The sequence below is a fragment of the Choloepus didactylus genome, chromosome 2 (genome assembly GCF_015220235.1).
Source record: "Choloepus didactylus isolate mChoDid1 chromosome 2, mChoDid1.pri, whole genome shotgun sequence".
NCBI lineage: Eukaryota > Metazoa > Chordata > Mammalia > Pilosa > Megalonychidae > Choloepus > Choloepus didactylus.
In genome coordinates, this window is record NC_051308.1 from 49,627,463 (window position 1) to 49,641,122 (window position 13,660).

The window sequence follows — 13,660 nt, forward strand, 5'->3', positions numbered from 1 at the left end:
CTTCTACTGCCAATTCCATGTTTCCTTTACCTTCAGCAAGCACCTCAGCTGACCGTGGTTCTTTGTCTGGTGGGGTGACCGAAACCTTCATTTCTGAAGTTTCTGGGCCATTGGTAGTCCTGCCTGGATTGGGTTGTTGCAGTTCTCCGTTGACTTTAATCACAGTACTAAAAGATGCCCTAGGGGATCTCCTGTAATCCAGGAAAACTCTTCTTTACCTCCATTGTGTAGTTGCAGTGCTATTTCCCCTTGAGAGTCAGCATCAATCACCCCAGCCAGTACAGTAATCCCCTTTCTTGCCTGTTGATTTCAGAGGCATGAGAAGCCCAAAGTGGCCAGGTGGCAGTCTTAACTTCCAGTTCAGTGGAATCGTTGTGTCTGTCTCCTGGTGGAAGCACTCCTCCTTTTGGAACTAAGACCTGTAGACCAGCAGAGCTTGAGGTTACAGGGACAGGAAGCAAAAATTTTCCTAGTGGATCACTATGGGTAATAGTGGTGCCACTTCCATTTCCACCCCTTGATTCCTAGACCTGTGAATCCTGGCTATGGGAGAAACAGCACCATAGAGTGGACATTGATTCAGAGCTTACACAGCCTCCTAGAGAACATTGCCCCAGACCTGCAAGATACTGTCACCTAGTTGGTGCTGTAATTGAGTCTTCAACAGGCCATTCCACTGTTCCATCACCCCAACTCCCTCTGGATGATGGGGAACATGGTAAGACCAGAGAATTCCATGAACATGTGCCAATTTCTGTATTTCGTTTGCTGTGAAGTGGGTTCCTTGATCAGAAGCAAAGCTGTATGGAATAACATGACGGTGGATAAAGCATTCTGTAAGTCCACAGATGGTAGTTTTGGTGGAAGCATTGTGTGCAGGGAAGGCAAACCCATATCCAGAGTTTGTATCTATTCCATTTAGAACAAATCACTGCCCCTTCCATGATGGAAGTGGTTCAGTGTAATCAACCTGCCACAAGTAGCAGGCTGATCATCTTGGGGAATGGTGCCATATTGGGGACTAAGTATAGATCTCTGCTACTGGCAGATTGGGCATTCAGCAGTGGCTGTAGCCAGTTTGGCCTTGGTAAGTGGAAATCCATGTTGCTGAGCACATCCATAACCTCCATCCCTACCACCATGACCACTTTGTTCATGAGCCCATTGGGCAATGACAGGAGTGGCTGGGGAAAGAGGCTGACTGGTATCCACCGAAAGGGTCCTCTTATCCACTTGATTATTAAAACCTTGCTCTTCTCACCCTCTGGTGCTCATTCCCATGGGACACAAATATCTTCATGCTTTTTGCCCATTCAGAAAGGTCTGTCCACATAACTCTTCCCCAGATCTCTTTGTCACCTATTTTCCAATCAAGTTCCTTCCAAGTCCCTGACCATCCAGCCAAACCATTAGCAAGAGCCCATGAATCAGTATGCAGTTGCACCTCTGGCCAGTTCTCCTTCCAAGCAAATGAACAACTAGGTGCACTGTTTGACATTCTGCCCACTAGGAGGATTTCCCCTCACCACTGTCCCTTCAGGAACATCTGAGGAAGAGGCTGCAGTGCTGCAGCTGTCCACATTCAAGTGGTGTGTACATATCGTGCAGAACCATCTGTAAACAAGACCCAAGTTTTCTCTTCCTCATCATCTGACTGTAAGGAAACTTCCCAAGAGGACATAGCTCTGGGCTGGGTATTATGGCAAGAGTGGGTACCATGGGCATTTGGGCCACTTCCTCATGTAATCTACTCATGCCTTCATGACCCGCTTGAGCCCTATCTTTTCTATACCTTTTCCATTTTATGATGGAGGGCTGCTGTGCATGCCCAACTTTATGGCTTGGTGGGTCAGACAACACCCAGGTCACAATAGGCAACTGAGGTCTCATGGGTGACTTCATTGCCCACGGTTAAGCATTCGGTCTCTACTAAGGCCCAGTAGCAGGCCAAAAGCTGTTTCTCAAAAGGAGAGTGGTTATCTGCAGAGGATGGTAATGCTTTACTCCAAATTCCTAATGGCCTGCATTTGTGTGATTCTCCTATAGGGGCCTACCAAAGCCTCCAGATAGCATCTCTGTTTGCCGCTGACACTTCCAGCACCATTGGATCTGTTGGATCATATGGTCTAAGTGGCAGAGCAACTTGCATAGCAGCTTGGACCTGTCACAGAGCCTCCACTCAAAACTAGCAGCTTTTCTGGTCACTTGGTAAATGGACCGGACTAACACACCCAAATGAGGAGTATGTTGTCTCCAAAATCTTAAAAGACCAACTAGTCATTGTGCCTCTTTTTTGTTTGTAGGAAGGGCCAGATGCAAGAGCTTATCCTTCATCTTAGAAGGGATATCTCATCATGGTCCTCACCACTGGACACCCAGAAATTTCACTGAGGTGGAAGGACTCTGTATTTTTGTTGGATTTATCTCCCATCCTCTGACATGCAAATGCCTTACCGATAAGTCTAGAGTAGTTGCTACTTCTTGCTCACTTGGTCCGATCAATATGATGGTGTCTTGTGAGAGGGAGAAATGATCTAGGTCCCTGTGGACAATATTATGACATAGGGCTGGAGAGTTGATATACCCCTGAGGTACAACAGTGAAGGTATACTGCTCCAGTTGAAAGCAAACTGTTTTTGGTGGTCCTTAACAACATCTATTGAGAAAAAAGCACTTGCCAGATCAATAGCTACATACTAGGTACTAGGAGATGTGTTGATTTGCTGAAGCAATGATACCACATCTGGAATAGCAGCTGCAATTGGAGTCACCACCTGGTTAAGTTTACGACAATCCACTGTTATCCTCCAAGACCCATGTGTTTTCTGCACAGGCCAAATAGAAGAGGTGAATGGGGGATGTGATGGGAATCACAACCCCTGTATCCTTCAAGTCCTTAAGAGTGACACTATTCTCTGCAATTCCTCCAGGAATCTAGTATTGTTTCTGATTTACTGTTTTTCTAAGTAGGGGCAATTCTGTTGCCTTCCACTTGGTCTTTCCTACCATGATAGCCCTCACTCCACAAGTCAGGGAATGAATGTGGGGATTCTTCCAGTTGCTGAGTATGTCTATTCCAATTGGGCCTTTTGGAACTGTGGAAATAGCTACAGAATGGGTCTGGGGATCCACTGGACCCACTGTGACATGGACCCGAGGTAAAACTCCCTTGATTACCTGACATCCTTAAACCCCTACTCTGACTGGTGGACCAGAGTGACGTTTTGGGTCTCCTGGAATTAATGTCACTTCTGAACCAGTGTCTAATAATCCCCGAAATATCTGATCATTTCCTTTTCCCCAATGCACAGTTACCCTGATAAAAGGCTGTAGGTCTCTTTGGGCAAGGCTGGGAGGAAAATTTCCAGTGTAAATTTTGGGCAGTGTAACAGAGTCTTTCCCCAAGGGTACCTGGCCTTCTCCTCATTCAAGGGGTTGTGGGTCTGTAAACTGTCTCAAGTCTGGGAATTTATAAGGAGCTGTGACTCTGTTTTTGTAATTCAAGTTAAACTTTTGTTCACTTGACCTAGAACTCTTCTGTTCATAGGGATCAAAGAAGAATTAGGAGACTACCTATTTATTTTACTTCTAGGTTCTCCATGATCTACCAATCAATGCCATAAGTCTCTGTGAGTCATATTATTTTGACTACTGCTTTGAGTGTGCTGTCCATTATGGTAACCACACCCACCTTATCTTTGGTGATTAAGTGCTACCATGTGGCTTCTGATGACTTGGGATCTGATTATCCTCATTGTGTTTAAGGATTCAAGCTCAGTGACAGCAGTTCCCACACTAATATCTGATCTACAGAGAAGGGCAACTACAGAGCTCTTCAGGGATGATAATGCTAGTCTCGCGAATCTGTTCCTCACAGTCCTGGTAAAAGGTGTGTCCTCTGGACATTCCTGGAGTGTGTGAGCAGGTCTTCCATGATAAAGCCACTCGAACATTCAAGTCTCTTTATCTACATCATATCAGGGCAGTTCTGGCATTTCAACTTCAGGTAATGTTGGCCACCTTTTGATCCATGTTTCAGCCAACCACCCATACGAACTGTTAACGCCAAAATCTCTGCTTAGTGGGCCTGTATCAATAAATTCAGCCTGATCCAACTTTAAATTCCTTCCACCATTATCCCACACCCTTAATACCCATTCCTACACACATTCCCCTCATTTCTGTCTATACAAATTGGACAACTCATGCAGTTCTTTTGGTATAGCATACCTCCTAATGGATGACACTCTGTATACCACCTTTTGGGGCCTGTTGGAACTTAAGTCTAGTTATAGGCATGAAAGAAGAGAGGGGTAGTTGGGGGAGGGTGTCATGAAAACAATTAGAAGTGTCTTTCAATCCAATTATCTCATCGAATTCCCTTGCAGTTTCATCTGGTGAAACAATATTAATCTCTCCAGACAGAGGAGTGAGAGATGTTTCCCCATGGGAGGTGGTTACAGGTTTAGCAGACAGGGAAAAGTTAAACTCTTCAGGTGGAGGTTGGATGACAGCTCCTTAGGGCAGACTGGAGGTCAGGAAGCTGTTCCCTTAAGGCAGTCTAGAGGTCAGGTAGCTGTCTCCACAGGGCAAGCTGGAGACTGGGTGGCTATTTCCGTAGGGCAGGCTGGAGGTAGGGGAGCTGTTTCCTCAGGGCAGACCAATACAGGTTTATCTAGCAAAGACTCAGCAGAATCTAGGGTTTCAGTGTCCCCACTGCTATCATTATCACCCATATGTCCCCATCCCAATTTTCAGGATCCCATTTCTTTCCATGTGCCCTCATTTTAACAGCACATACCCTGCAAGGTTGAGAATTTAGTTTTTTTTGTAAATGTGCTACTCACACAATGAGACTCTGGGTATGGCTTTCAGATATCTCAAGTCTGTGGCCACAGGAAATAAGATTTTCGTTCAGGGCACACATAGGAAACTTTACATCTTTCATCCCATATTTAAATAGCAAATTTGAAGCCTTCAGCCCATCCCTTTCTTGTATCCAGCATATCTAGGAACAACCAGCTAACATAACTACACCTTTTAACTCCACGAAACTCTGTTAAGGTGTCAAAAACACTGTCACCCAGAGCCTTGCCACATATAAGTGTACAATTAGCAGAATCAAATGGTGATCTCTGTTGCCAGCTCACATCATGGACTGTCAGTGCCATCTTGATTATTGGAAACAGAGTCATTAGTGCCTTTGAATCTAATCAGAGTTGAAAAACAATTGCAAAATCCCATTTTTAAGATTCTGTTTCTCAAGAACTGCTTCCAGTACCAAGCTGTATTAGTTAGAGTTCTCTAGGGAAACAGAACCAACAGGAGATACCTGTAAATAGTGTGAGATTTTATAAAGGTGTCTCACACAACTGTGGGGATGAACAAGTCCAAATTCTTTAGGGCAGGCTGTGAGATGGCACTCTGAGGAGGTCTTCGATGAATTCCCCAGAAGCAGCTGGCTGGCCAAAGTAGAAACGAAAGTTTTCTCTTCTGTCTGCTGACACTGTCACTGAAACCCCCTCCCCCCCAAAGCCATCCATTGATTAAATGTCTCACTGTGAAAGACACTCCCCTTGGCAGACTGCAGATGTGATTAGCCACTGATGCAATCAATGTACTGATGGTTTAATTCCACAAAATGTCCTTGCAGTGACAGATAGGTCAGTGATTGCTTGACCAGTCTGGTGGGCACCATCACCTGGCCAAGTTGAGACATGAACCTAACCACCACAGAGATGTTGCTTATTTGTTTTGTTTTTAACAGTGGCAATAGATCCCACTTTCCCCACACCCACCTCATCAAAAATACTTTGTGTGGCAACCCAATCTGTGGTCTTTATTGACAAGGTTATACTATATGGTTTGCATGCTCCACATTATGGAAGGGCTCTATATTTGTCAGGGAAGGCTGTTGCTACTGTAACATATATCCTACAAAGTTTCAGAAGCTTTTATCAGAGGTTTCTTTCTCATGATACAATTCAAGTTAATGTGGGAGTGTGGGGGTGTGGTGGGGAGGAGGAGTGCTTTATGTAGTCCTTCAGGGATTCAGGCTCCTTCCATGCTGTATATACATCTTCACTGTGTGGCCTCAAGGTCACACTAGCCTCATCTGGAAGGCATACCAGGGGGAGGGGAAAGCACATGAGAAATCACACTTACTTTTAACTGCCTTGGCCCAGGAGTGATACACATTTCTTCTCACATTCCATTGGCAAGAACTAGTCGCAGGGACCAACCCAGATGGAAAGCAACTGGGAAATATAGTTTAGTTGTGTAAGTCTCTGACAGAGGCTCATCAGAAAGCATTTATACAATTTCATTCAGTTTGTATATAACCTGATAAAACCTGATTCTTGGGGTATGATCATTAAGGGAACAGGGGACAAAAGAGAATGGCAGTGACCTAAGGCCTTGGAAACTCTTCAGTGATGAGAATAGTGAAAAGTCATTCAGACTTTTTGGCTAAGACATCATCCTACTTTTGGATTTTTGCTATGTAAGGGAGAACAAATTCTTGATTCAAAAAAAAATGTCTCTGTTTTGTTTGCTTGTTTTTTTTTAAATTTAATTTATTTTTAAACAAGTAATGTATTTACATAGTTGAAAAATCAAGCAGTACTACAAAGCTTGCAAAGAGAAATAGCAACCCTGCTCCATTTCCCCAAATAAAGGACATGAGTTTCTAGGTTAAAAAGACCACACAAAGAACCCAGAATAAAAAGTGGAAAAAGACAATTTCAGGACATAGCACTGTGAATTTTAATACCTATGGAAAGAAAGACGATCCTAACAGCTTTTGGAAAGAAATAACAAATCACCATTGGGGACTGAGAATCTAAACAGCAGCATCTGAAGAGCACATAAGAGAAAAACTTCAAAATTGGGAAAGAAAATAATTTCCAACATAGAATTATAAAATGTAGCCAAAATATCAATTGAGTTTGAGGTAGAATAGACATTTTCAGATGTGCTTGTTTGTTTTTTAAAGGAAGTAGAAATAAAAGCTAGTGGATATCTCCCTTGCATACTCTTTGGAATAGGAATGTGGGAGTTTTAAATCATATAGCTTCTGTAATATGTTCAATTCCCTTTGGAAATATTGGTATGGACATTCATCCTCCTTCATTGTCTAGATAATGGAACTGAGAAGTATCTGAATTGTCCTGATTCACTCACAAGTTAGTGGCTTACATGGGCCTCAGATCCCTTGTCCAATTTCTACTCCAGGGTTCTTTCCACTACCACATGCTCTTCCCTAGAAAACCACTGGAGAATAGGCTTATCCTGGTGGGAGCAGTAGAAACCAGCCGGAAGGGAGGAGACCAGACCAGGTGAAATAAGGTTCCTTCTAGCTCCAAGATTCCTTGATTGATCATGTTTAAGTAGATAGTATCTGATTGTACAAACCCTGTCTGACAGAAGTGATGTAGCCCTTCCAAGCATTTGTAGTATTCCTGGGAAAACAGAGTCCCAGTTCTTTATTCTTCTCAGCTGTTTTTTTTTTTTTTTCACCTTTTAAATTCAATTTTATTGAGATATATTCACAAACCATACAATCATGCGCAGTGTATAATCAGTTGTTCACAGTATCATCATCACATAGTTTTTGCATTCATCACCACAATCAATTTTTGAACATTTTCATTACCACACACAAAAAAGAATAAGAATAAAAATTAAAGTAAAAAAAGAACACCCAAAACATCCTGTACCCCCCACCCCTCCCTATTATTCATTTGCTTTTCGTCCTCATACACTGGATAAAGGGAGTGGGAGCCCCAAGGATTTCACAATCCCACAGTCACACACTGTAAGCTATATAGTTATACAGTCGTCTTTAAGAATAAAGGGTACTGGGTTGCAGTTGAAGTTAATGTGTTTTTTTTTTTCTTTTTAATTTTTGTTGGGTTTGTTCAGATACCATACAATTATCCAAAGATCCAAAGTGTACAATCACTTGCCCCTGGGTACCCTCATACAGCTGTGCATCCACCACCACACTTAATTTTTGGTCAATTTTTAGAAACTTTTCATTACTCCAGACAAGAAATAAAATGAAAGATGAAAAAAGAAAAAAAGAAAAGGAAACTCGAATCCTCCCATATCCTTAACCAATCCCCCTCAATTGTTGACTCACAGTTTTGGTATAGTACAATTGTTACTGTTTATGAAAAAAAGTTGAAATACTACTAACTGTAGTATATAGTTTGCTATAGGTATATATTTCTTCCCTATATGCCCCTCTATTATTAACTTCTAATTGTATTGTCATACATTTGTTCTGGTTCATGGAAGCGATTTCTAGTATTTGTACAGTTGATCATGGACATTGCCCACCATAGGATTCAGTTTTATACATTTCCATCTTTTGACCTCCAACTTTCCTTCTGGTGACATATATGACTCTGAGCTTCCCCTTTCCACCTCATTCACACACCATTCGGCACTGTTTGTTATTCTCACATCTTGCTACTGACATGTCTGTTCATTTCCAAACATTTAAGTTCATCCTGGTTGAACATTGTGGTCATACTAAGCAACCACTCCCCATTCTTAAGCCTTGTCCTATATCTTGGTACCTTATATTTCATGTCTATGAGTTTACATATTATAATTAGTTCCTATCAGTGAGACCCTGCAATAATTGTCCTTATGTGTCTGGCTTATTTCACTCAGTATATTGCCCTCGAGGTTTTGTCATCAACCCATTTTTTTTTTTTTTTTTTTAATATGGTTTTGTTCACTCACTATACATTCCATCCCAAGTAGATAATTGATGGTTCTCTGTATGGTCATATGTTTATGTGTTCAGCACCTTCACCACTATCTATATAAGGGCATCTACATTTCTTCCACAAGGCAGGAGGAAGAGTCAAAGAAGGTAGAGAGGCAAAAGAAAGAGGAAAAAAAATGACAGCTAGGAAGCAGCAAAAGGAAAAATAACCTTAAATCAAAGTAGAGTAAAGAATCAGACAATACCACCAATGTCAAGTGTCTAACATGCCTCCCCTATCCCCGCCTCTTATCAGCATTTACCTTGGTATATCACCTTTGTTATATTAAAGGAAGCATAATACAATGATTCTATTAGTTACAGTCTCTAGTTTATGTTGATTGCATCCCTCCCTCAATGCTTCCCCGTTTTTAACACCTTGCAAGGTTGACATTTGCTTGTTCTCCCTCGTAAAAGAACATATTTGTACATTTTATCACAATTGTTGAATACTCTAGATTTCACCAAGTTACACAGTCCCAGTCTTTATCTTTCCTCCTTTCTTCTGGTGTCTCACATGCTCCCCACCTTCCTCTCTCAATCGTATTCATAGTTATCTTTGTTCAGTGTACTTACATTGCTGTGCTACCATCTCCCAAAATTGTGTTCCAAACCATGCAGTCCTGTCTTCTGTCACTCTGTAGTGCTCCCTTTAGTATTTCCTGTAGGGCAGGTGTCTTGTTCACAAAGTCTCTCATTGTCTGTTTGTTAGAAAATATTTTGAGCTCTCCCTCATATTTGAAGGACAGCTTTGCTGGATGTAGGATTCTTGGTTGGTGGTTTTTCTCTTTCAGTATCTTAAATATATCACACCACTTCCTTCTCGCTTCCATGGTTTCTGCTGAGAGATCCACGCATAGTCTTATTAAGCTTCCTTTGTATGTGATGGATTGCTTTTCTCTTGCTGCTTTCAGGATTCTCTCTTTGTCTTTGACATTTGATAATCTGATTACTAAGTGTCTTGGCGTAGGCCTATTCATATCTCTTCTGTTTGGAGTACGCTGTGCTTCTTGTATCTGTAATTTTATGTCTTTCATAAGAGATGGGAAATTTTCATTAATTATTTCCTCTATTATTGCTTCTGCCCCTTTTCCCTTCTCTCCTCCTTCTGGGACACCAGTGATACATACATTATTGTACTTTGTTTCATCCTTAAGTTCCCGGAGACGTTGCTCATATTTTTTCATTCTTTTCTCCATCTGCTCCTTTGTGTGTAGGCTTTCAGGTGTTTTGTTCTCCAGTTCCTGAGTGTTTTCTTCTGCCTCTTGAGATCTGCTGTTGTATGTTTCCATTGCGTCTTTCATCTCTTGTGTTGTGCCTTTCATTTCCATAGATGCTGCTAGTTGTTTTTCTGAACTTTTGATTTCTGCCTTATATATGCCCAGTGTTTTCTTTACAGCCTCTATCTCTTTTGTGAAATAGTCTCTAAACTTTTTCAATTGATTTAGCATTAGTTGTTTAAATTCCTGTATCTCAGTTGAAGTGTACGTTTGTTCCTTTGACTGGGCCATAACTTTGTTTTTCTTAGTGTAGGTTGTAATTTTCTGTTGTCTAGGCATGGTTTCCTTGGTTATCCAAATCAGGTTTTCCCAGACCAGAACAGGCTCAGGTCCCAGAGGGAAGAAGTATTCAGTATCTGGTTTCCCTGAGGGTATGTGTTAGAAAATTGCTCCACCCTGTGATGCCTCAGGTCACTGTGCTTTTCTGCCCAGCAGGTGATGCCTGTTGGCCTATAATTCTTGACTGGTGTGAGGAGGTATGGCCGTGTTCCCCCAGGCTCTGGGGTCTGGTTCTGAATGGAAAGGGCCCCATCCCTTTCCTCTTAGAGAAGATAGACCCCCTAGGGGGAGGTCATTAGCATTTCAATGGTCTCTCTCTCTGCTTGTGCTGTCTCCACCCTTCCCCAAGTCACAGCCCTGGAAACTGAAAATGACTGGGGCTTTCTCCATTGAGCCGAAAAAGAAACAGATAGTCCCCTTCAGACCTAGTCCAAGGTGACCCTCTGGCTCTCCAAGGTCAGTCGTCACCCAAAGTCTCTGTCTGTTTTTTGGGGATTCGTACCTGTAGTGAACAGTTCACACTCACTACTTAAAACCCCAGTTGGAGCTCAGCTGAGCTATATTTGCTTGCTGGGAGAGAGTTTCTCTCTGGCAGCACAAGGCTTTGCAGCTCAGGCTGTGGGGGAGGGGGTCTTGCGACTTGGATCTGCAGGTTTTACTTACAGATTTTATGCTGTGATCTTGGGCATTCCTCCCAATTCAGGTTGGTGTATGACGAGTGGACGGTCTCGTTTGTCCCCTCACAGTTATTCTGGATTATTTACTAGTTGTTTCTGTTTTTTTTTTTTCAGTTGTTCCAGGGGGGCTACTTAGCTTCCACTCCTTTCTATGCTGCCATTTTGCCCCTCTTCTCTCAGCTGTTTTTTAATTCATTTTTTAGTTGCTCTTTTTTTTTTTTAAAAAAAAAAAAAACATTTTAAATTGTGGAAACATAAACAACATGAACTTTCCCATTTCAGCCATTCCCAAGTACATCATTCAGTGGGATTAATCACATTCAGAATGTTGTGCTAACTCATCCACCATCCATTACTAGAATTTTCCGTTCCCCCAAACAGAAATTTTATACCCCTACCCCTGGTAACCTGTGCTCTACTTTTTTCCTTTCTTAATTGCTCTGGCTAGCACTTCCAGAACATTGCTGAATAGCAGTGATGAAAGTGGGCATTCTTGTCTTTTTCCTGATCTTAGGGGAAAGATTTCAGTCTTTCACTGTTGAATGTGATATTAGCGGTGGGTTTTTCATATATGATCTTTATTATACTGAGTACATTCCCTTCTATTTGTATTTTTCTGAGTGTTGTTATCAAGAATGGGTACTAGATTTTTGTCAAATACCTTTTCTACATCAATTGAGTTCATCATGTGGGCTTTGTTTTTTTCATTCTGTTAATGTGGTGTGTTATGTTGAACCACCCTTGCATTCCTGGAATAAGTCCCACTCGATCATGATATATAATCCTTTTGATGTGCTGTTGGATTCAGTTTGCTAGTATTTTGTTGTGGATTTTTGCATCTATATTTATCAGGGATATTGGTCTGTTATTTTTTTTCTTGTTATATCTCTAGCTAGCTTTAGTATTAGTGTGATGCTGGCCTCATAGAATGAATTAGGAGGTCTTCCCTCCGCTTCAGTTTTTTGGATGAGTTTGGGAGGGATTGATATTAATTCTTCTTTGAATGTTTGGTAAAATTCACTGTAAAGCCATTTGGTCCTGGGCTTTTCTTTGTTGGGATCTTTAATTCATTTTTATTTTTGTAAATTTCAACTGTGTTTTAAAAATATGTTTTTCTAATTATAAAAGTAATTCATTCCAGTTATAGAAATGAAGTAAATATATATATGTAGAACAAAAATTGCTTGTAATTCCATAACTTGACAATGCAGTGATAATCATTGTTAATGTTTTGATGTGTTTCCTGACAATTTTTTTTTACTTATGCTCAATATTATTAGAAAAAAAAGTATGTAAATATTTAAAATTATATGTGTGTATGTATACATATATGCACACACACAGTTTTATCTCTTGTGTTTTCATTTAATATTATATGGAAGCATTTTTCCATACCATTACTCATTTTAAAACAATTTTAAGGATTATATAATTTTGTGTCTTGTGGAAACATAACATTTATGTTCAGGGAAATAGCTCAGGCAGGGAGGAGGTCAAGGATCAGTATCTTTGGTTCTTTGGCCCTGATGCTGTGTTTCTCTTCCCCCCAGGGCATCAGCAGCCTGTTCAGCTCCTTGAAAGTTGTCCGGCTGCTCCGCCTGGGGCGAGTGGCCCGGAAGCTGGACCACTACATTGAATACGGAGCTGCTGTCCTGGTCCTGCTGGTGTGTGTGTTTGGGTTGGCTGCTCACTGGATGGCCTGCATCTGGTACAGCATCGGGGACTATGAGATCTTTGATGAGGATACCAAGACTATTCGCAACAACAGCTGGCTCTACCAACTTGCAATGGACATTGGCACTCCTTATCAGTTTAATGGCTCTGGCTCAGGGAAGTGGGAAGGTGGTCCCAGCAAGAATTCCGTCTACATCTCTTCATTATATTTCACCATGACTAGCCTCACTAGTGTGGGCTTTGGGAACATCGCCCCATCCACAGACATTGAGAAGATCTTTGCGGTGGCCATCATGATGATTGGCTGTAAGTATGACAGGCACTGGGGTCAGGAGGTGTACTATTTGTCACTCCCTTCTATTAACTGGAAATAAGGCAATGGCTATAGTGTCAGCATGATCAGGGGTGTAAAAATTAAGCAAGGGACAGATGTTTCTTTTTTAAAAAAAGACTGTCTTTACAATTTTGTGGATAGTTAAAGCATTATATGCTAACTCAAAAAACATAGACAGTTCTGAAGAGTACAAAGTTGAAAACAGAGATTTTTTATAATTCCACCTCTCAGAGATAACTACTGTTGCCTTTTGGTCTTTGCCCTTACATATTATTTTCTATGCATATTTGAACTCATAGATCTAGACTTTATGAAATTAAAATGAGATAATGCTATATATACAATTTTGTAAACTGCTTATTCAAGTGACAGTGAATTGTGGAAGTCTTTCTATGTCAATTTAAACAGTTCTAGATCTGCACAGTCCAATATGGTACAAGAAAATGAATACATTAAAATGTAAAATATCACATTTTGTATCTGGGGCTCTGGTCCTAGCAGGCAGAAACTATTGGTCCTTGATGTGCTGTTAGGGTAGAGTTAACGAATTAATTGTTAAGCCAAGTAGGGAATTTGAAGATCAGAGAACTCTGAGGCTTCAGCTTGACTTTTGTCCAACAGATCAGGGATCCAGGGT

The 13,660-nt window shown here is 41.3% G+C and overlaps 1 protein-coding gene across 3 annotated transcripts in view; it reads left to right on the forward strand.

Annotated features, from left to right (window-relative positions):
* KCNH1 (potassium voltage-gated channel subfamily H member 1) overlaps positions 1–13,660 on the forward strand; it is a 405,567-nt gene that overhangs the window by 174,522 nt on the left and 217,385 nt on the right. For all 3 annotated transcript variants that reach the window (XM_037824539.1, XM_037824535.1, XM_037824541.1), the window contains exon 7: positions 12,566–12,995. In XM_037824539.1, the coding sequence (XP_037680467.1) occupies positions 12,566–12,995 (430 nt within the window). The remainder of the gene's footprint in view (positions 1–12,565; positions 12,996–13,660) is intronic.